The sequence below is a fragment of the Barbus barbus genome, assembly GCF_936440315.1.
Source record: "Barbus barbus genome assembly, chromosome: 37".
Lineage (NCBI taxonomy): Eukaryota > Metazoa > Chordata > Actinopteri > Cypriniformes > Cyprinidae > Barbus > Barbus barbus.
Window position 1 is genome coordinate 5,397,342 of NC_136715.1, and position 25,070 is coordinate 5,422,411.

At 35.2% G+C, this 25,070-nt stretch overlaps 1 protein-coding gene across 1 annotated transcript in view; it reads right to left on the bottom strand.

Moving 5' to 3' along the window:
- Positions 1-19,629, bottom strand: part of LOC306856927 (ephrin type-A receptor 8-like) — a gene marked incomplete at both ends in the record, with an annotated part of 76,371 nt that extends 56,742 nt beyond the window's left edge. The window contains one exon of the mRNA XM_079396483.1: positions 19,542-19,629. Coding sequence (XP_079252609.1) covers positions 19,542-19,629 — 88 coding nt within the window. The remainder of the gene's footprint in view (positions 1-19,541) is intronic.
- Between the last annotated feature and the right edge of the window lie 5,441 nt (positions 19,630-25,070).

Here is a 25,070-nt window from a genome sequence, read left to right on the forward strand (position 1 = left end):
TAAAAAATAATAAATAATAATAAAAAAATATATATATAATAATTCTCAAATGCTGACCAGTTTAGGTGATAAGACCTAATAAAAGTACTTTCAAATCATGATTTAAAAATCTATTAATGACATTTTTGATATTTCCAAAGAAAGAAAGAAATATTAAACAAATGTAAAGAGAATATATTATATAAAGGTTTAATATTTATATAAAAATGTAATTCATGGAATTTATGATTTTTACTCCCAATACTACATTATTTGGGAAACACAGTAACTCACAGGGGGTGAGTTAGAGTTTCTTTAGATTTTTTTTAATAGCACTTATTTTTTTTAAATAAATAAAAAATAATTTAAATATCACATATTGCATAAATATATAAATGCTTTATATTTAATAAAAATAAAATGAATGTATTATATTTTATATGAAATTGAATATTTTAAGACATTAAATATATTTTGAGATAAATATCTCATTCTTAACGTCACACACACATTTATTCAGTTTCACATTTAGTTCTGCGCTGTTAAAGATTGAATTGTTCAGAATGGCAAGTTGGCGACACATGTGTAATGCGCGCACACACACACACACACACATTATCATTACAAAATATGTTGAAGAAAACTGGTAACCAAATGATTGGACGCCAGTTCCCATTGTCATCCATGGAGGAAAGTACTATGCAAGTCAATGGGACCCAAAATAGTTTGTTTAGACATTAGAAAGTCATGATGGGAGGGCTCATTTTTGGGTGGACTATCCCTTTATTCAAGGTCATTTGTTCTCTGCCTTTACAAAAGGAACTGTATGCATGAACATGAATTTACCGTACTAACACAAGGACCACCCATGTACATCAGGCCCCAGGTGAGCTCTTCTTCTTCTTGTATTTTACTTGTAAAAGCAATACAGTACTCTAGGTATTCTGTTCATTAACAGGTTGTCTGTGCCATTTTCTTTTTCAGTTTCTTTTAAATGTCATCACTTTGGTTAATTTTCTACTTAGAGAACTTGTTTTTAGCTCTCTCTGATCTCTCTCTGTCTGTCCCTCGCTCGCAGGCTGTAATCAGCAGTATTAGCGCACTTGTGATTGGACTTCTAATTTGGAAAGCCTGTTTCTGATGAGAGCACTGGGTCAGAGAGTAGGAACAGATGCCTCTCTCACTTTCTCCTTCTTGGTTTCCTTCCCTCTCGCTCTTTGGCTCCTTCCTAGAAACCAGTACTAACTAAAAGTAGCGCTGCTACTAACATTTATCCGTAGTGTGACAGTAGCACAGCTGCTTTCATAATAGCGATGCCAAGTACACACTACAGGACAGAAGCTCTAGCATCTGCATGTCAACATGTTTCATACACTGGAAGTGCACTGGCAATGACACTGTGCAAGTTAACTACATTCTGGGGCTTTTTGTTACAGACAAAAACTGAGGGTGACAAGCTTCTGTGTGTGTGTGTGTGTGTGTGTGTGTGGCAGTGTGGAATGACAAAACCTTGCTTTTTTGTCATTCTGCTTTATGCACATGCAGCTATACAGCCGAGCACTCTAACATGATAATCAAACTCACCCTCTCCAAATTTTGGGAATCTGGTTTGTTTAAGCAAACTGGTTTGTCATACACACTGTATAAATATAGAGTCACCTCCAAAAGTCCGGAAATAGACAAAATGGGATTTATGAAGTGGGACAAAATCAGCAAAAATCCTTGTCATTTTGTGATGATATTGCATTGATAAGGGACAATACATAAAAAAAACTTACATAAAAATGTATGAATACATAACATAAAATACTAGAACTAGAACCACCTAAACACTGGTCTAATTGGTCTGTCTAATCTGACTTTGTGAGGTTAAGATATGATGGACCAATAATCTCCAAAAAAGGAATCTGTCATGACTGTGAAATGAATATAAAATATGATTATTATGCAAAATCATTACAACTGATGTTCAAAGATAGCTGCCAGTTATTTTAATACATGTATGCAATATAGTTGAGATATATTTATGCAATAGAGCTGATATAGTTTTTTGCATATATTAACCTTTAGAGATTTGCTCATGACAATATACAGCCATATTGCACTGCTGTATTATTTACCGATTATCGTTAATTTGATTTCATACTATTAGATACTATTTAAACTACACTGAGCTAGACAATGACATCACTGAATTCAATAATGAAATGCCTTTAACTGAAAATTGAGTGACTAATCTTATTATTATACATTACTGACACTCTATCCTCCAATTTGATACTGTTTGTACAATCTGTATTGTTAAAAGTACTATATAAATAAAGGTGACTTGACTTGACTTGCTATGAGTGTGATATTGCGTTTATACAACAGCTTGACGGCACGAGCGTGTAAATAAAAAAGAGACAATGACGGAGTATCTTTAAAAATCCTCTTTTGTGCAGAACTACTTCCTTCCACCACGGATACAAATCTCAAGTTCGACAGTTTAACAGCTGAGCCCAAGCCTCTGTTACTATTTCCAAAATGTTACTTTAGAACTAGTAATGAAGGAACATTGAGCTGCTTTATTGAAAGCCTATTTTATTACTGTATTAAAAACGGTGTATTATGTGGAGTAGAGAAATATGAGAGAGAGATGTGCATCTGATACAGCATTCATTCTTCAGCTTGATCTCGTATTCACAAAAAAAGATTAGTTTGAATGTCCGCTGAGGAAAGCGATATCTTTATCATACTACCCTTTCATCTGTTATGAGTGATTTCCTATGACAGCGTTGCTCAGTGCATTTGTTGGCTGCATCTTACCATTGTTGAAAGTAAAGAATAACATCCTTGTTTACAACCCTGTTTCAGTCCCTTTCAATATAAAAGTCTTTGCTGAGTTACTCATAAAAGCGGTCTCTTGTCACCATCTAAGGGCGGAACAATGTAAATAAAATCACCATCACGAACACATACACAAGTTTCTCGATATTAAGTGCTATAATTAAATACTACTATTGTTTATATAAAATATTATTTATTGAATAATATTATTTAATAAACAACAGCCATCATAAAACTTAAAAAATGGCAATTCAGTCAAAAGTACAAAGGCAGCACTCTGATATGCAAATAATAGATTAATGAGACCAAAGACTGCCCGTTAGATTTACAGAAAACTAATTATATCTCATGTTTAACCACTGGCCGAGGTAAGTCTGCTCTCCGTGGGTTCTTGAGCACTGAACGGCCCTGAAGCTCACATCTCCGAAAACATCAAAGCAAATTTTGAAATAAACTTTATGTTTATTAACAAACAGCATATTTGAAGTCTAATCAAGCACTAAAAAAACCCTTAAAACTACATTCCATGTCACAAAAACAGTATTATTTTATGACACTTGCTGTGAGAAATTCTGCAAGCAGAGTGATACAAACGGTGAAATGGTTATCACTAGAATACCGCACTCCTGGAATAGGCTCTCAGCCAATCAGATTCGAGGACCAGAAAGAACTGTTGTGTTTATATATATTGCTGGGTAGCAACCAGATTGCATGCCATCTGGATTATGTAATCAGATTCCAAAAATTAAGTACTTATAATTAAATTATATTACATTTTGAAATGTTCATAATCAGATTACAGTTACTTTTTATGGATTACATTATTACAAAATATTCACATTTCATGGCAGTAAATTATTCATTATTTATTGATTCACATCTATTCGTTTTCCCCCTTTTAAATTTTCCTTTCTAAATGAACCTACCACTTACAGTTTTGGAAAAACTCTGCTGTAATATAATGTTTAATGCATTACATGATGTTGATAAAGAATGGAATTTTTTCCCCTTTCCTTTTTTTCTTTTAAGAAATTAAAACTTATTCAGCACATTATTAGGGAACATTAAACTGATAAAAAAAATCAAGAAATGTATATTGTTACACATAATTACACTTCTATTAATCAAACAACCCTGAATATATAAATAGACAGGAACATTTCAGCACCCATAATGCACTGGGCACGTTGTCATTCAAGGCCTTGACTAGAGTCAAATCCATGGGAGTGAGGTTTTATTCTGACTGGTTTCTGTTAAGACCTTTAAGTTTCTGTGTGCAAATGTTATGATGGTAGTTTTTCTCCAAAGAAATGGTAAAATGCTCATGAAATGACTCATGCATGCAGACTTCATATCTAAAGTCTTTTCATGGTTTAATATTTGGTTTATATAAACCATATATTGTGTTTTGTGTCATCTGGCAGACTTTTGCTAACAAATAAACATGAATATCTCCGTCCAGGTAACACAAAGAAAGTGAAAAGCCTTTCACCTTTGTGTTTTTTTAGTGCTATCAGCCAATCAGTAGTCGTTTTCCTCATACTGACAGATTTATCACACTGCATATCTGGGTAAAGTGATTTCTACAGGTATTTTAGACCACCCTGATAGCTTTACCAATACTAATATCAATGTCCTGCTGTTTACTACAGCCAATTTCAGAAGCCCGTGTCACATTTACACTTAGAGATGCCTGTCAGCGGTGACGAATGCCTTTCCTCGACAAAAGCATCTCTGCAGGGAATTAGGTGTACACTTTTAAAACAATTCTTAATCTTTTGCCCCCTCAGAAAATATAATTTTAAAGAGTCTATCCATCAAAACCAGAAAAGTCAAAGACCTGTTGTGAAATAAGTTTATAGTTGTAAACTTGCAGACGTCCCGCAGGTAGTGGTTAACTTTTCCATCTTTTCCTTTTACACTCCGAAAACTGTTCTCAATTTTCAGTTCTTCTGGCTTTTCAGGCGGAAGCGTCTATCAGACCTGAGGATTGATGGAGGGGCGCTGTGGCCAGAACACTCGGGGTCACTGACGGAGAAATTACGGTGTCTAACACGACACAGGGTGAAGCATTCATCTTGCCGAGTTCAGAAAATGCACCACCATAGTCTCAGAACGACTGAGCACAATGCATTTTGGGAGAGAATTGTAAAGCTTTTCCTAATGAGTCAAGAATATGTAGACTATGCCGTCCTGATGGGAATAGGAACATAATGTTTATCATTAGTATGGAATGTATTTTTAATGAACAGACGTCTGAATAATGCAAACGGAGGAGGATTCTACAATATATACCTGTGTTTGTTTGTTTTCTTTTGAATACTACCCAAAACACATTTTCAAATGCTCAAAGTAGGGCAGTGCGTTTATTAATGGAGTTTTCTAAGCACTAATCGCTAATATTATCACTTACGCTTAAGGTTAGGGATTTGAACAAAGTTTAATGCTAAATATTCAACTTTGGCACATAACTCATGTGCCTCGAGTGAACAGACTTGCAATATTATTCAGAAGTATCTAGTAAATCTCTGTTCTTTCTTCAAATAAATCGTAGATAAATAAGATGAGCAAAAATTCTTCTAGAAATGTCATTTTGAACCAACTATCTGTTCCTTCTGTGTCTATTCCAGATGGAGCAACATCAACAGATGCAGTTTTGCAAAGTACTGATGGTTTTCAGATGACTTTTGATAGGCAGGACGTCCATATGGCTGTAATTCCACAGCTGACTGATTCCATTCTGATCAGTCAAATCACTGATCTATCTCTTCTTCCTTTGCTCTATGAAATATATCTATGAAATATATCTACACAGTGTTGTTTATTAACTGGTTTTGCACTCTATCTGCCATGCGCCTTATGCCACTTTATTGATCTAATTCTTATTTTTTTCTACAATATCCTCATTTGTATAATTGTATAGTTGTATGTACATATGTTTAAACTGTATTTATCTGTATCTGAACGTGTTTAATGTTAACTGTATGCACCAAGGGTCTGAGAGTAATGCAATTTCAATTCTCTGTATGTATGTACTGTACATGTGGAAGAATTGACAATAAAGCTGACTTGAACTTGAACTTGAAAGGAACACATGTAACAGCAAAGTCCTCCAAAACAAAGATGTAGTTGTATCCCTTCTTGGGGATAACGTATGGAAAATATAATTATTTCTTCCTTTCTAATTGGCCATGTTCATGGCTAGATACAATGGTCACTTCTTCTGAGCACAGTTCAGTTATTTACAACAACATCCCACGTCTAATCAATTCCCTATGAATAAAATCAATTTCAGGCCTACACTGTATGATTTGTCATGATGTGAAAATGTCAGAAATGTCTATTAATACTGGTGAAATGTAATTTTCCGCTATGCAAATGTTAGCACCACAGCAAAAACTAATATGATATTGAACAAAATTCTTCATTTAAAAAGTTAAATATTATTTAAATAAATTAGCAATGTTTAATTCATTGAGAAATGTTCTGAAGGAAACATCACTGATAAAATAAAATAAAATATTTTATAAAATATTATATTCAAGTGTTTACAAATAGAACAAATAAAAACATTAAAAGACAGATGTATCTGAATTATCAAATTAGCTAAAGTAAGCATTCAGAATCTGGAGGAAAACCCTGATTTGTTGCCAACTAAACAGGCTTACCCAGCTTAACCAGACCGTTGTTTTCAACTTATCTATCCTCTCAGCATGCTGCAACTGATTAATGGGCAGTCGTGGCCTAATGGATAGACAGTTGGACTTGTAATCTGAAGGTCGTGGGTTCGAGTCTTGGCTGCCCACTGCTCCGGGTGTATGTTCACTACTGTGTGTATACTTGGATGGGTTAAATTCCGAGTTACAAATTTTTTGTTAGTTACAAATTCCGAGTACGGGTCACCATACTTGGCCACACACCACACCACTTCCCTTTCCCCCCTTAAGGCAAATTTCACGTTAGGACTCCTAACCAGGAAGCTGATCTGACAAATATTGTTTTCCATTATAATTAAGTTGACTTCGGATTTCACACAGTGACTATGTGCCAGTGCTTTTGTTTCTCAGCCGGAAAACCGGCCATCTCGCTCCGTTTGAAATGACACATTCTTTCAACACTTCAGAAGGAAAACAACAAAGGTAGGACATCTAAACAGCCTCGCGCTCGACAGAGAGCTGCTGCGGGGAGTCTGCGAGCGACACGACGTGTGCATTTAAAACAACGTTCTGTTTCAGCATATCATCTGAAGCTGAGAAATCCTTGAGGACTCATTTCATGATCTTTTCTCAAGGCCCCAAAGAGGCCCTTTGCTGAAAAACATCACGCTTGTAGGAAACGGTCATTAGATCGCCACTATTTGTCTTATATCTGGCTGTTTTTAGTTGCAGGACTACTTCAGTGAGCTGTAATGAATTGTTGATTGTGTTCAGAAACTGAGATAAATTCCCCCGCTGTACGACATGTTCCTGTCTGTTCTACTCACACTTCAATTATTTCAGGAGACTGTCTGTCTGACGGATCGATTTATGCCAGCACTTCATGTTCTCCTCGGCCTGAGGTGAGCGAAGACCTGAAGATACATGAACACAAGCGCCGTCGCTCCCTGGAGGACACGGTGGCACAAACGGCCATGCGGCGTCAAAGCCGGACGGTCCCTGAGGACTGTTTGCGCACTTGTTTGCTGGAGGGATGGAAAGACCTGCAAAGCTATATTTGGACAAGGGAAAGCACAGCAGAAATACTATGTGGAACGCAATTCAGTTAGTATCACTTGAGTTAGTTAATAGCAATGATGAGATGGAGATTAATGTTCACTAGTGTTCAAAGAGCTTTTACTGGTACTGACCACTGACAGTCTCATGTTCAATTTGAGGGAATCCCCCCAGGGAACCCCCCCCAATCAATTCTCAATGGATAAAACTAAATCCCGGCATACACTGTTCCAAAACTACTGATTAGACCAAGAAAAAAAAAAAAAACATTTCATAATTTCAACACATTTCTATAATAATGCCAGTAAAATGTCACTATACTACAGTATTGAACATTATTTCTAAAGTTAAAAAGTTAGTTAAATCTCAATTCAATTCAATTGTAATGTTAACTAATTTTGTGTAAAAAATTTGAAGCATACATCTTAAAATAAATAAATGAATAAATAAGCACAGCACAATCTTAGTAAAAGTAAAAACCTAAAAATGTAAAAAATAAAAACTAGAAGACAGAAATAAATAGAAGTTCTTCAGATAAAAATGAAAAAAAATATTAAAATTAAATAAAAAATTTAAAAATGACAGAAAAAAGTAAACAGAAGTTTTCATTTTACAGGTAGATAAAACAAAACAAAAAATAATTTAAAAATAAAAAATAAAATAAATGATAGAAGACAGAAAAAAACAGAAGTTTTTACAGGAAAATAAAATAAAATACAAAAGGCTTTAAGAAATAGAACACCAAACAGTAAAAGTCACAATTGAGGATAAAGTCAAGTCCCGTCCTTGATTTCATATAAATATCACAGTACCAAAGTCAAATATATACTAGTTTCACTCTGTATAAAACCAGCACACAGAGCACTAGTTAAAACAAACACTGAATCAATTTATACTGTATTACATAAATCATATTTCTATAATACAGAAATAAATGTGCCTGTAATAATGTGTAATAAAGTATTTTGCATACTTATCCTGGTTTACTATCAGAAAGAACCATCTTAGATGAATTTTTTTAACATTTGATGTAAAGATAGCTGAGAAGTGAACCTACAGTACATGGGAGAATTTATGAATCATAAAAAAAGGATTTGTGAAAATAACATTTCTGGCAACATTCTTCTTGAAAATTAAATATTTTTATTAATAAGTTGATAAAAATGACACTTGTATAACACATACAGTAACTCTATTTAATGCCCACTTTAAACCAAAACAATAAAATACTACAAACAGGTCGCTGGCTCCTGATCGTCCCTCAAATAATTGATCCCGCCAAGCTCTCTGATAATTAATGTGTCCGTCTGTTTCTAAAAGATACACCTCAAAGTCACAGAAAAATCATCTTTACACTCTTTCACGGGCTCTGCGGGGGACAGACATGTGCATTGCTTATAAATTCATAAGCAAGCCTCTTTATTACATTTCTTTTAAACTTCACTTCTCACAGTTTCCAAACATAAGCCCGATTCGTGTTTGCATTCAACACGTCAGACAAAATCATTTGACTAAATCAGTAAATCCTTCACAGCAATGCATGATTTCTCATATAGCATTATGTCAGGATAAGACACGAGTCTTTCTCAGATGAACAACGATAAGTCTTTTTTGACAGTCACAGATAGATATATTTGAATCCATATAAAAGGCTTTAGTGTTGGGCTGCCATTCATCGGAAGCACTGAAGTGAATCTATACACTCTGATAGCATTTAATGGAAATAAGTCCAGTACAATAGAGCAGATACTAAACGATCGCTCGCTGATAGAACGACACGTCTGTGTGTGAAATGACAAGACACGCTCGACTGAAAATGGCCAATGCATTTCGAAACCACTGATATGACATTATGGCACTATGCTTCTCAATAAAACGTCTAAAAATAAAACTCGCCGCTTGGAAAAAGAGATGATTTCTTTCATCACCGAACTATAACTTGATTTTCCCCAAGTCTACGGCCTCGGAAAAGCGTGTTAAGTAAACAGGTGATTATTTAACGTACGTTCGCTTGTGAGAAATATCAAGCCTCGCTCAGACCTCTATTAAACCTTTAGAGCGCAAGCTACATAATTTCTCCAATAATCTGGGCCGCAGCCTAAAAAACTTGTTGTACGCTGATGCAACGGGTTGAAAGAGATATTAAATAAATCTTTTTCCTCAGAATGAGCTCCGTTTGCTGCTCTTCTCTCCTTCAAATAATCTTTATTAATTTTTCTACCCTCTGTAGCATCTGCGCTTGCTTTAAATGATGAATTTATTCGTCACTTTTTAATGTGATGAATGTGCGAGCGCGAAGCATCGATATTGCGGCGCGTGTGTTGGTTGTGGAGATCTCACTGTAGACTTCCACCACGTTCACCCCATCACTGAATTAGGTTAAACCTTTGATTTATGTGCAGATTAGGAGGTTTAAAATACATTTCCACCATGAAAAGAGAGGGAGAAATCCATCACTGAGGATCAGAGAGAGTTTCAGGAACGCTGCATCACACTGTTTGGCATCGTGATGCAGAGCGAGGTGGAACACAGAAGAATCTTCCAGACTCTAAATATTCCCCAATTCAATCTCAGACGGCAGAGAGCACCTGAAAAAAGACTAAATAGGACTTGATGTCACAATAAATCCGTATTTAAACTCCTTTCATGCATCTGCAAATCTTTATAAGCACGTCAATGACGTCAAAGATGATGAAAAGAAAAGAAAAAATGTACTTAGAAATTACTTTATAGAAGTTAAATATTTGTATTCATGTATCAAATGTCAAATTGTAAATGATGTAAAAAGTAACAGAACACTTTTAACATATAAATAATTTTATATATATATACAGTGCTGCTTGAAAGTTTGTGAACCCCTTGCAGAATCTCTGAAAATGTGAGTAATTTTAACAGAATAAGAGTGATCGTACAAAATGCATGTTATTTTTTATTTAGTACTGTTCTGGGTAAGATATTTTACAGAAAAGATGTTTACATTTAGTCCACAAGACAAAAAAAAAAAGCCTCAATTATTAAAATAATCATAAAATGATTATATCTAAAAAATGAAAAAATCATGGTTCTTAATACTGTGTGTGGTTACTTGGATGATCCACGGCTGGTTTTTGTTTTGTGATGGTTTTTCATGAGTCCCTTGTTTGTTCTGAACCGTTAAACTGAGCACTGTTCTTCAGAAGTCCTCCCATGTCCTGCAGATTCTTCAGTTTTCCAGCATCTTTTGCATATTTGAACCCTTTCCAGCAGTGACTGTATGATTTTTAGATCCATCTTTTCACACTGAGGATGATTGAGGGACTCAAACACAACAATTAAAAAAGGTTCAAACATTCACCGATGCCCCTGAGGGAAATACGATGCATTAAGAGCCAGGGGGTGAAAACTTTTGAACAGAATGAAGAAGATTTTTATTTTGTAAAAATATATATATATTTTTTTTTTTTCTCCATTTTGTACTGCCCTTCAGAAGCAACAGAAGATACTTGCATGTTTCCCAGAAGACAAATTAAGTACAATCTACCTTGATCTTCAAATTCAAAAAGTTTCCACCCCCCCCCCGGCTTTTAATGCATCGTGTTTCCTTCAGGAGCATCACTGAATGTTTGAACCTTTTTTAATAGTTGTGTTTGAGTCCCTCAATTGTCCTCAGTGTGAAAAGATGGATCTCAAAATCATACAGTCACTGCTGGAAAGGGTTCAAATATGAAAAGATGCTGGAAAACTGAAGAATCTGCAGGACATGGGAGGATTTTTCTCAAGAACAGTGCTCAGTTGAACTGTTCAGAACAAACAAGGGACTCATGAACAACCATCACAAAACAAAAACCAGCCGTGGATCATCCAGGTAACCACACATGCTATTAAGAACCAAGGGTTCACAAACTTTTGAATGGGGTTATTTTAATAATTTGAGCTAATTTATTTTTTTTGTATTATGGATTGAATGTAAACATATTTTATGTAAAATATCTGTTAAAATTACACACATTTTCACAGATTCTGCAAGGGGTTCACAAACTTTCAAGCAGCATTTACATTTAGTCATTTTGCAGACACTTTTACAATTGGGGAATACACAAAGCGATTCATCTTGAAGAGGCAATCAGACAGATGAAGTGCTCGTAACACCTCAGGCATTGTTCAAATAAGTACAAGTACAAGTACATTGTATTTAGGTTCTTATTGCAAGTCACTTTACATAAACAATGCATTCTTAAAGTTTCCAAAAAATGCAAAAATCTATATAAAAATGTGTAACAATGAGATTCTGCACAATTCTGGCAAAAAAAAACTTTAAAAGGTGTCTGTTCAGATAAAGCCTAATCCTGGTCTGGCACAATTAATGGCGACTGTCGGTTTAATAAATGTTTGGGACTAAACCTAATCCAATTCTAATCCAAACCAGATTAGTTCCTTCATCGAAGAGCGGGCTGATCTCTAGTTTGAGGAAGTGTCTCTGTGGGGTGAAGAATCACTGTTTGAGGGCTCCTGCAGCACAAGCATACAGTGGAGTTGGGCTCTCCATCACGCAGAGAGGCTGAGGTGCATGTGGTCAGAGTGACAGAAACGGGCCCTCCGGCTGGAGCAGTAGATTGTCACGGCACAAGCACTGCCATAAAGTTCAACACAGGCATTCATTTATGTCTGCTGTGGGCCACTCCATTTTCCACCACAGCGAAACGCCATCTATCTCCTTCCGTTCTCGTGCTCCCACTCTCTCTATTGCCTTCCCTTCCTCCTGAAAAACAGCAGCAAGTGGTTCTTTCTTTCTCCCTGTCAGGCATCAGGTCTGTTCGTCTCTTGTACTCATAATTTGATTATAGGGTCGGGAACAAATGCAAAATACATTCAGCAACATCAAATAACGTGCTATTTCTGTGAATCCAGTCTTCTCCAAACTGGAGTCTTCTCATTGTTTAGCGATCCGAAGCCCTGGATGCACTAAACACGAGCGCCGAACTGCCTGTATTGATTTCGAAATCCTTGTAGTACAAGTTCAGTACCACACACCTGCAAACCCAGACAGTCTGATAAAGATGCTCTATCGTTTGATGGTGCACAGATAACATTGTGCCTTAGACAAACATTTCAGCAAAGCAAGATCCTGGAATGGCTGGTGAACTTTAAGTAAGTATATACTGTAATTGCTCAGCTTTATCCAAATAACATGCGTACAAGTCATGCAAATAAAACTAACATAAATGACCAGTCAGACATTTGAGTAAAGTTCGATTTGTCATTAACTTAATTTATGCTTAAATGCTTGTCTTTACAAATGTTGTGGACAAGCATAAATGGCCTATTTAGATGTTCCTACTTGATGCTATTTTAAGGTGTCCTTGTTACAGTGTAATTATACATTTGAGTACCGAGTAATACTAATTAACTACATGTACTTACTATAAGGTAGTGTCACTTGCATGTAATTGTCCATCATTTATTGTTATTGTAATAGTAAGCACATGTAACGTGTAACAAGGACCCTTAAAATAATGTTTCCTAAAATAGCATCCCAGAATCCCACAGCATGAAGGAAGTTGAGAAAATGTACAGAATAAAAGGCAATCTAGAAAAAATAGGATCGTAAGAGAATCTTTATAATTTTGACACGTTTTAGTCACTGGATAACTCCCATAACTCCATGTTTTTATGACTTTACTTATCGTATTAAAAATATTAATAACAAATGATAGATGTGTCCAAATTTTCCTTTACTCAATTCAATAATATTTCTCTTTTTATATCTTATGTTAAGATATCGTCTTTTCTTAAACTTAATCCATTAAAAACCATGCTATTGGTTCGATTTTTTTTTTTTATATAAAAAAACATTAAATATATGCTCACCGAGGCTGCATTTATATGATCAAAAATACAGTAAAACCGTAATATTTTTTAAATAATATTAAAACTTAAAATGACTGTTTTCTATTATAATATATTGTAAAAATTTGCAGCATCATTACTTCAGTCTTCAGTGTCACATGATCCTTCAGAAATCATTCTAATATGCAGATTTGCTGCTCAAGAAACATTTGTAATTATTATTATTAATATTAAAACAGTTGTGCTACTTAGTTGTTGTTGTGTTATAAGCATTAAGCAATAAGCATTAATTTACTGCATTAAAATTACTATCGCCAAACTTTGGAGCAACAGCAACCAAAACCAAGGGTGAGTAAGATGATTATATGCAGCGCAAATCTTTACAGGATCTCAGCGTCCCTCTTGTTCTCCTCTGGGAACTGAACCCACAGCCTTTTGTGCTATCAGTTAAATCCGAAAGCACTACAGCCTCCCTTGAAAAGCCTAGTGTCTCTCACCCATTGCTGAATTCCCACTTATCAAAGTTACAAACGGACTGCAATCAATATCAGATTCCCTAGATGGCGAGAGCCACATGCAGGTTTTCGGCTCTGCTTTTTCTCAACACTGAGGACGGACATGTAAGAAATCAAAATACATCTCACACACTGCATTCCTGTCATTTTATCAACACAAGATGCTCTGTAAAAACACTAAACAGATCAGAGCAAATGCATCCTGCAAAAGCAAGGCAGTGCGAGGCCTCAAAACAGCAGGACACGTCAGGGAAATTGTGCGTAACCCACCTGAAATCATGCATGAACCCTGTGATGCTGAGACCCCAATTACAGAGCAGGACTGCCGTCTCTTTCCTTGGCCTCCCGCATTGATATAAAGAGACGAAAGGGATTTGACACTTTTATTGTTTCCTTCGTGTGAAGATAAGGATTTGCTTCGGGATCTTTTTTTTCCACTGTCACACTTCAGCAGTCACTTTTCTTCCCTCTTTTAAAGACATCAAAGCTTTGATGTAACTTACATGTAGAAATGCAAGCGTGCAGAATTTAGATCGCTCACCGCACAAGTACAAAATATAAAGTAGAATGTTCTGTTGAATGCTGGAAAATCAGCACTTTTGTTTGTCGCACTTGAAGACTTTTCACTTAATTCTAATCAGAAAACAAAGCACTATACATCATTTTTTTTTTTTTTTTTTTTACAAAATTCTCAGATTTTACAAAAATAATACATCAACTATGATTTTATGAATTCATTTAATTAAATAATTCATTTAATTCATTTGATTCTATGAAGTAAACACGTTTTATTTTTTTTTATGTATAAAAAAAAACAATCATGACTTTAACTCATGAAATGTGATATTTACTATAATCTATCCAGGGTTATTATAGAAACTAAAACTAAATCCATTAAAAACATGTTCATTACTTGAAATAAAATTAAATAAATAAAATACCATATATATATATATATATATATATATATATTCACACATATATTTAAATTTCAACTAGTTTCATACATAAAATAAACAAAAACTACTAAAACAATGTTAAAAACACACAACCAACCAAAACCAAATACTTAACTCAAATTATAATGAAAACAGTAAAAGTGAACAGCTTCAATATATTAATACAAATGATAATTGTATCTCAATGCTGCTAAAATATCATAATAGTACTATTCTAAATTATGTCTGAAACTTATGTTTATTTGTCTCTTTATGATGAATCACATTTGTAAGTTGCTTTGGATAAAAGAGTTTTTGTTAAATGAAAAATGTAAATGAATCTGTTATGTTGTTCATATTATGCTCATAAATATATGATTGGACACAGTTCCATCCAAATTAAATTCAGTTCATTTCTAGAGTACGAATTAGCTCATTTACACTGAAAAAAAGGAAACAATTAAATGTAATATTGAAATAATCTTTTATTAAGATTCCAATCATTTTTTACAGTGTATGAACTTGTAGTGTCAAACTTGTATTAGAGCATTACGATGACTACATCATGTAACATAATGAATGAAGTAATAATATCATTTTATAAGAGAAGTACAACTTGTTTAGGATGAATTTTGAAAGTTCTTTAATGCATTTAAGAGAAGATTCTTACTAAAGCGATTCCTATATGGACCTTGAGGGTTCCCCTACATCTGCATTAATATTTGACAAAACAACATTAATGCTAATCTTTTCTAATCAGAAAGGTGCCAATCACGTAGGGGAAAAAAGTCAATCTTCAAACAAGATTTCATTCATTTATCATCATGCAAAGGGTCTTTGAGAAACTGTCTGGCTAAAATTGATTTGGTTTCTAATATGGATTGCACAGATCCACTGATAAGTATTCCAATGATGTTCTGGATTAAGGGCCAATCTAGAAAATTACACAGCGGAGAACTAAACTCTAGGCAAGGTGGCACTTAACAAAACCTTTTTGTCTCTTAATAATGTTTTTCCTTGCACCTGTCCTCCAGTCAACAGAAATGTGAAATTAATTGGGTTTAACTTACTCTGTTAATGTCTTTCAGCATAAAATAAAAAGAAAGACTTTGAACTAAGTCAATTCAAACTGAAACTATTTATATTAAACTACACTAATTATAAGTATGTTAGATTGAATGCCTGATGATAAAAAATTAAATAAAAATTATTATTGTGCTCCTTCAGCAAAATCACTCCTCTCCCTCTCTTTGTTAGTGCATTTGATGTCAACTTTTTCTTATATCCTTTTAAATAATGACAAAGCATCCATTGCGTTTTAGTGTCTCTGGCAAAACGATTAATCTTTAACACAAGAACATGCACAAGACAAGATGCCTTATGTACTGCACAACATCAGCTTAATTTTGCACTCGCACAAAAACTACAGTACTTTATAGGGCAGGCAAAAATGCTTTTCGACAGGATTTTTCAAAGGACTTTTGTGCAGGTTAATGGAACAATTCGGAAAAACACCAAATGCATCAGCAGTAATGCACCGAACAGCATTGCATTAAAGAACACAGTTATTTTGAATTTCAAACACGCGTCTCATCAATTGAGAGCTCAAAATAGGTGCCTTGTTTTCTTTTGTCACTGCAACTCGTTCAGACCAAATTTCGGCAGAGAACTCTTTGAAAGCATCGGGTGTTAAATTAGAGGTGAAATTGAAAGGTTTATTTGTTTTTATGCTGCATAGGGAAGACCGGGGCTAGTTGTCACACATCTTACTTCAGCGGATATTTCTCAAGGAGGGTTTGTTTCTGAAAGCCAGTTCCTGTAAAGTCACAAACCTTAAAGTCTTGATATTAAATATCATTTGTGCTTGGATTTTTGTCTCAAAAAATTGTGAGATAAAGCCACTGTGAGAACTTTCCTGTGTGACAACTAACCCCGGTCTCCTTCATTCTCTCGTCTGGAGTGTTTTTCAGACTGCCTCTCTAGCTCTCTCTCACCTCAACAGTCTTTACGCTGTATTGAACCATTTGTGACAGTGACTGGAGAGGCAGAGATCACGCAAACTGTGTGTTCACTTAGTGTGTCTGAGCGGAACATCCGTGTCAAGCTGCAGCCTCCGCCGCACGCAAACCCTCTCCCTGAGATCAAAAACATGCAATGGCTGGAAACAGGGGAAAACAGTCACATATCCAGAGGCCTTATAAGGTCACGAGGTCAAAACTGTTTCCTGTCCTCATATAATATGATATGACAATGAAAACAGAAATGGACCATTGACGACTGCAATATTCCACAGCCTGGGTTTTCAATACTGCTAAACAGTAATGCTGTGAGTCTGTGGACTGATATTTAAAACACAGTTATTTATTTAGAAAAAAAAAAAATTATCTTCAACAAGATCTATTTACTGATCGCAACAAAATCTGGAGATGTGCAACTGTTTATGAATCTGAATCAGAGATTTTAATGTCTCTACAATTATATTCTACAAAGAATAGAATAGAATAGAATAGAATAGAATTCATAGGATGAATTCATAATATATGTGTAATATATTTCATAGTAAATTAAATTAATTAAATATTAAATAAAGAATTATTAACAGCAACTAAAACACTATGAATTAATTTAACTAATTTAGAGATGTACAACTGTTTATGAATCTGAATCTGAGACTTTAGTAAACAGAAAATTAATAGAATAGAATAGAATAGAATAGATTCTAAGATTAATTTATAATATACTTGAGATATATTTTAATAATGTATTTTATTTCATAATACACTAATTAAATATGTAAATGTAAATATGTAAAGAAATAATAAATAAAACTGTTTATGTATTATTAAACTTATTTATAATTATAGAAATAATCTATTTTAAGTAAAAGATGAATTTGTTTTGCCAAAGATGTCCATGAATCTGATTCAGAGACAGGTTCACGGAAAAGTAATAGAGTAGAATAGGGCATAGAATATAATAGAATTTATAGTATATTTGTCATTTGTAATTTATATATATCATTATATTAAAAATATATTTTAATTATTAATTAAATATATATTTTAATTATTATTAAATATTTTTAATTATTTATATTTTATAATAAATTAGATTAATTAAATAGGTAAATATGTTGATAATGAATGTTTTAGTGTCTATCCAATTATACTAAAAGATAAATGCACATTTTATGAGCAAACACCTACAATTATGCATGAGATTAGAATGCTGACATCACCAGACTGTAAAGCCATTGTTAAATCATTTTAAATGTAACTGTATGAAACCAGAAAATTACAGCAATTCTTGATTAATACACTGTGATGCTTGTTAATATAATGAATTACTCAAATAAAGGAGGAAATAGTCTGGTGGAGAAAAGGTTGATAACCTCTGCTCTTGACAAATAACACAAATGCAGGATTATTCATCTTGAAAAATCCGTTATAATGAGCGAACATCCACACAGACGGACAGAGCACACAGGATACTGTCAATTTAACAAGACAACAATGCACAGCATGTGTGTGTGTGTGTGTGTGTGTGCGCGTGTGTGCGTGTGTGCGTGTGTGTGTGTGTGTGTGTGTGTGTGTGTGTGTGTGTGTGTGTGTGTGAAAGAACAACTCAAGCGATGATCTGATGTTAGATAAGATGCGCTGTACATCATTAATACACAATCTAATATATTCCCGACAGTGCTCTTTTTGACAATATAATGCTCAAAACTATAGGATTACTGCTATTAAGAATCACATGTAGTGTGTGATATGATGGTAGACTTCTATCAGCAACCCTAACAAGAAGGAGAAAGGCTCTCTTTGTGTATGTTATCGCACCGATGAGCCCAGCAGAACTCTGTAAAAGTGAAGGCACCAGTTCAATCACAATGACAGATCCGAACAGGCGGTGTGTTCCCTCTTTCACATCAATAGATCAGCCCACACACACATCTATATGATTATATGATTTACAAGGACTTTCCATGAGCAGAATCGTTTTGTTGTTGTTGTTGTTTACAGGCACACATGCACGTCTCTCTCAAATAAAGTTTTTAGGGTTTTTGCACAGATGCATACAAATACTTAATCACCAAGTATCACTAAGAAGAGACCGGGGCTAGTTGTCACACTTTGAATATTTCTCGAAGAAGGTTTATTTTTGAAAGACAATATTTTGTAAACATAAAAAGCTATTTAAACCATTATTGGGCAGTTTGCTGAACACAGATTTACCGGGGCATGTTGTCACACTATATAGACTATATAGTCACAATGGAAATCTACCTTTATGCAGCCTATTATAGGCTTGCCAGTGGAATTTAATCCAAATGATCCAAAACTAGAAAATGTAGTATATAAAAATATTAAACTATCGCAACATTTAAACAACTTGGGACAACCTGCCCCAATTAGATACTTATGAAAAATAGCCTTGTCCTAAAAAGCATAATTAAAATCTATGCTCTTTATATAGCTGGCTTTTATCTTAATGTACATCATTCTTGTTTTACCGCATTTATCTAACAGCTGTAACAAAAATATGATGATAAAATAATTTTAGTTTGGAGGACAGAATATAAACTTAACTTAAAATTACACTCAAAATCATATAGTTAGCTTGTTCCCCCTGTGACAACTACCACCGGTTTCTCTATATATATCACCCTGTCATCTGAAAGCAAGACAACATAAATTCCCTTCCATATGATGCACACACACACACACACACACATCCACACTTACCTTCATTATTAGACGTTCCTCTGGAGCCCAGGACCTGCATTGATATAGTCCACACTAAGAGGGGCAGCAGCCCTGGATCTGATGCCATCGTGCAAATGTGGACCCGGCGCACGGGGAGAAAGCTCTCTCTCTCTCTCTCTCTCTCTCTCTCTCCCTCTGTCTCTCTCTCGCTCGCTCTCCCCTCTCCCTCGCTCACTCCCTCTCTCTTGTTCTCTGCCAGTGTAGAATCGGAGCAGTAGTCTCTATCAGGAACTGCTTTCAAAACTGCCTGCCTGCACTTGGGCACATGCAACACCACCAGGCGCAGCATGGGGGCGTGTCCAGCACTGCCTGTCAAAGAGAGCAGCCAATCAGAAGGGAGGATTTAGAATATGCACATGCCTTTACATCCAGCATACCTCCTATATCTCATCTCTGGCCACATTCCTATGCATATATTAATTGATAATTTTTTTTTTTATATATAATTTAAAAACAAAACATTTCATACTTCTTTGGATATAAAACATATAAACGTAAATTGTGTAATATATATAATATATATAAAATGTTATGCTTAAAATTCATATTTTCTGCATAATAAAGACTATGGCCCGGTTTCACAGACAGGGATTAGACTAAACCAGGATTAGGCCATAGTTCAATTAGGATATTTAAGTAATTTTTATAAACATGCTTATGTAGCAGAGGCCAGCAGGTAAGTGCTGTGCAGGTAAAACCTCACTCCCCGATCTTAAGTGGCGCTCTAGCGACAGACGCTAGAGGCTGTGTCCTTTAGCCTCCTCGTTAGAGCACCCGCCTCCCACACTGGAGACCGCGGTTCGAATCCCGCTCAGAGCGGGTGGAGTAGGACGGCGACATTGGTGCCGTGACCCGGATGGGAGTGAGGTTTAGGGGGTGAGTGAGAGGCCAGCGGGTAAGTGCTGTGCAGGTTAAACCTCATCCCCGACCTCAAGTGGCACTCTAGCGACTGATGCTAGAGGCCGTGGCCTTTAGCCTCCTTGTTAGAGCGCCCGCCTCCCACGCCGGAGACAGCGGTTCGAATCCTGCTCGGAGCGTGAGGAGTAGTCCGCAACACTTAGAAAAAAAAAAATGACTGGGGTGCATCTTGAGACAAAACAATGGCACTGATATATTTCATGATCAGTCAGTGCAAGTTTATTTCAGTTGAAACAGCTCAGACTTACATTTTAGTCTAGGACTAGGTTTAAGCCTTGTCTGTGAAACCGGGGTTTAAGTTTAATAAGGTGCCAGAAAAAATTATTTCCTTTCCAAGGGGTATTTACCTTTATGACAGCATATTTTTGCCTTAAAACATAGCACTGCAAATAATGTCAAATAATTCAATTAAACCCACTACTAAAATACACCATGCAATCTAATCTGACTGAATATAGCAAACGTTAGAACCAGATACCTTATTCAGTTTTTTCTGCTGTATTTTCAATATCTAGATCAGTTCCTGTGTAATTTTTTGTCTACCGCACAACTCTTTCCGAATACTCCTGAAACACAGTGCTATTTTATTTATTTAATGCTCAACAATACTGGATTACTGAGTGATAGTACTGTACATAATAACATAAATAGTACAACTTTATCAGAATCTTTACAATCTCAAAGTGATGCTGCATATTGGATGTTTATCAAATATCCTTCCTCCCTCATTTTAGCAGATAAAAAAGCAGGACATTCAATTTCAGATCAGTGTGTTATTATTTATGAACAAGAGGCCACCTCCGTTGCCATCGTCTGATGGATTTTCTGATTAAGTGCTTCAGGTGCAGATAAAATGATGTCTGCATATCGCCTTGCAGCTTCATCTCTTCTCAGTGCATTTCTCATGGCAATATCTGATTCAGTTAGACCTCCAATCTCCAAACTGGAGTCACTATTTGCTTTGCTGACATTGATTCAACTTAATCCATAAAAAAATCTCAATTTCTCACTACAGAACACTCCTTTCTGCTAGTATCACTCAGCTAAAACTGCATCAACAGATTTTGCATAACCGATTTCAGATTTCTGCTGAAATGCACAAACATTTTAGCCATGGAAAAGATTTATTTTACACATTATGCTAATTTGCAGTATATTTACTTCATGCATATAGCTGATTTTCTCAAATGTAAACAATCCGTCAACCAATATGTTTGATTGTACATATACAGTATGGCTTATACAGAATTTTATATATTTATTTTTATATTAAGTTATTAAAACCCCCGAAATCATGGTTTCATGATTTCAAGTGACGGAATATGTATTAATGACCCGTTAATTATTATCACGAATATTTAGAGAATATTTTGCATTTAGAACAACTTGATAGCCTATTTTTTTTTTTTTGCAATAACAACCAGCTGACTCAATTATAAACCAAATAAACATAAATATTGATTTGAGTTATTGGTATAATGTTAATGGATTAGCATGCATTGCATACAATATTCATTTGTTCAGAATCTTTGTTAATATTAGTAAATAAATATACAATCATTCATTGTTTATTTGTGTTAGCTTACAGTGCGTTAACTATTTTTATAGAACTTTTGTTTTGAAAATGTATAAATTCCAAAATATTAACGTTAATATTAATAAATGATGTAGAAGTATTGTTCATGTTACCTAATGTAATTAACTAATGTTAATAAATGGAACCTTAAAGGGGTCATTGGATGCAAAATTCACTTTACAAGATGTTTGAACATAATGTGTGTTGGAAGAGTTTGTACACATCAATCCTATAATGATAAAAATCCACAAAGTGTTTTTTTTTTTAAATCCCTATTTTAAAATCCCCTTTCTCAAATCAGGCTGTCCTGAGATTGAGTGTGTGAGCTGTGAGCTGTCCGCCATTGTGTCGACTCTGGTGCAGGGGAAGACAAGTTACTGATTGAGCGATTGAGGTGTTCTGTTGTTGGATGTAGTAGTGAATATAGCAGTCTCCATTTACTCCCGACATCTGAGCCACTGAAGACACAGAGGATTAACGTTACTTTCGTTTTTGAAGTGAATGTACTGATCCCAATCAGCAGAGCTCATTAGCATTTAAAGCAACATGGACTAAAACAGCTAGCTGAAAACAGAGCTGATTTTGACAGGATCAAAAAGTGTTTTTTACAGTACCATTGAGAAATTTTAACCAAAGTATGTTATGGACTTTTCATTAAGACCCTAAAGAATCGTATCAACCTGTGGAAAATGGGCATCCGATGACCCCTTTAATGTAAAGTAGGGGTGGGAATCTTTTGGTACCTCACGGTTTGATTCATATCAATTCTTGGGGTCACAAATCGATTTGTGATTTTTAATCACGATTCACAAATTTTCATCCAATTTTTTTGTGCACACTGGACATTAAACGCACCAGTATTTTGATACAAAAACACACTAGTCTATGTATTCGTACTCTATGTATACTACGGAGCAACAGTACTTACTACACATTTTAAAAGATTAGATGTTTGTCAGTGGTGCTCAGGATCTGCAAATCATTCGCCATCGTCCTATCAGCCATCTCTCCTTACTCTGTTTACGTGATGTGAAATGTGATGTACAGTAATGTAACAGGCAACCGCAAGCCAGCAGCTAACCATGTCCCTTTACTGGCTCCGTACAACACGTTTGTTTTCCATGCCTTTCTGAATACGGATTCACTATCCGGGCACATCCCTACTTCCCATAATAACAAAATTAATTATTATTTAATATAATCATTCATTAATAATTTAATATAAATCCTTAATTAATATAATATTTCCAAACAGTTGCCGTCGCTGAAAATAGGCCACAATTTATTTGTTTTTCCTCCTATGTTTCTAGCTGTTTTGTTCCGACAACATCAAGTTATTATTATTATTATATTAACTAGAAAATCGATTTTTGACATTTGTGAATAAATGTGAATCGCTAGAAGACTGAATTGCAATTCATATGTGATTTTTCCCCTACCTTATTGTAGCGTTACCAAATTATTTTACTATGCAAAAAGAAAGTGCATGAGTCACATGAGAGATATGAAACTTAAAAATCTGTCGCCAGAACAACAGTCATTATATAAAAATATCTGACCAAAGAATGCTGCGATTGACCGATCAAATTCAAGTATTCCATAAGGTCATGTAAGTAGAATTATACAACTCTTCTAAACAGAACTAGAACGATTTTTTTATAATAAACATTTTAACTTGTAAAAATGTTTGTCAAATGTCATTAATAAAAGTTTAAAGTAAAGCAGTGCTACCACAAATCGGTCTAGCTCCATCTCTGGCTTTGCAGCTGGGCGGGAGAAACTGACAGAAGATGAGAGGAAGAGGGAAGGAGAGACACTGGGGGGATTCGGAGCCGAAGCGAGGGTCTGCGTTTTGCCTGCCAATGTCTTTCCTGCTCAGGCTGAGAACACAGGGAAGATGTTGTGCTGGGTCACAGCTAGCGCTGTTCAGCCCCTCCTGTGAGCAAGATGCCTACGTGCAAGAGGGCCAAGACATTTGGATGAGTCTATGAGCCTCTGTTTATAACTCCAGGCCAATTTAGAGCTTACATGTTGTTCAAATGCTATTACTGCTCAGTTATTGAACAGTTCACCCAAAAATGAAAGTTTGCTGAAAGTGTACTCATCCTCACACAATCCATGATGTAGATAAGTTTCTTCATTGAAACAGATTTGGAGAAATGTAGCATTACGTCACTTGCTCACTAATAGATGGAATGGGTGCCGTCAGAATGAGAGTCCAAACAGCTGTTAAAAACAGAACAGTAATCCACACGACTCCAGGCAACACCTTGCAAAAAGTTGTGTTTGCAATAAACAAACTCATCATTAAGATAAACTCATCTCTCGGCTGGCCTGGGAACGCCTTGGGATCCCCCTGGAAGAGCTGGACGAAGTGGCCGGAGAGAGGGAAGTCTGGGTTTCCCTGCTTAGGCTGTTGCCCCTGCGACCCAATTCCGGATAAGCGGGAGATAATGGATGGATGGATCATTAAGATGTTTTTTAACTTTAATAGTTAAAAACAGCTGTTTGGACTCTCATTCTGACGGCACCCATTCACTGCAGAGTCTTTACAATCCATTGGTGAGCAAGTGATACGATGCTCAATTTCTCAACTACAAACAAACTCATCTACATCTTGGATGGCCTGAGGATGAGTAAATTTTCATTTGTGCGTGAACTATTCCATGATGATTTGAATAAACATCTAACTCAAAGTATTAAACATCTGTGCTGCAGACACTGTGATTTCTCAAATCATGCCATTTTAAGGTGTGGTTTGCTTTTCATTTTTAGCTATCAGACTTAAATGATATTTGCCTGGCAGACAATAAACCTTCCCAAAGATATTATAAAAGTGTCATGTTGCTTGGCAACAAGGAAAAAAACAGCTGAGCATGTAAAACTTTAAACCAGATGGCAACGTCTGTAATGTGCAATGACTTTATTTAGTTGAATAGTTATTTAGCAAAATTAAGTACAACTACTGAGTAAATGTCACATAAGATAATTAATATACATGAGTCAAGATGGTA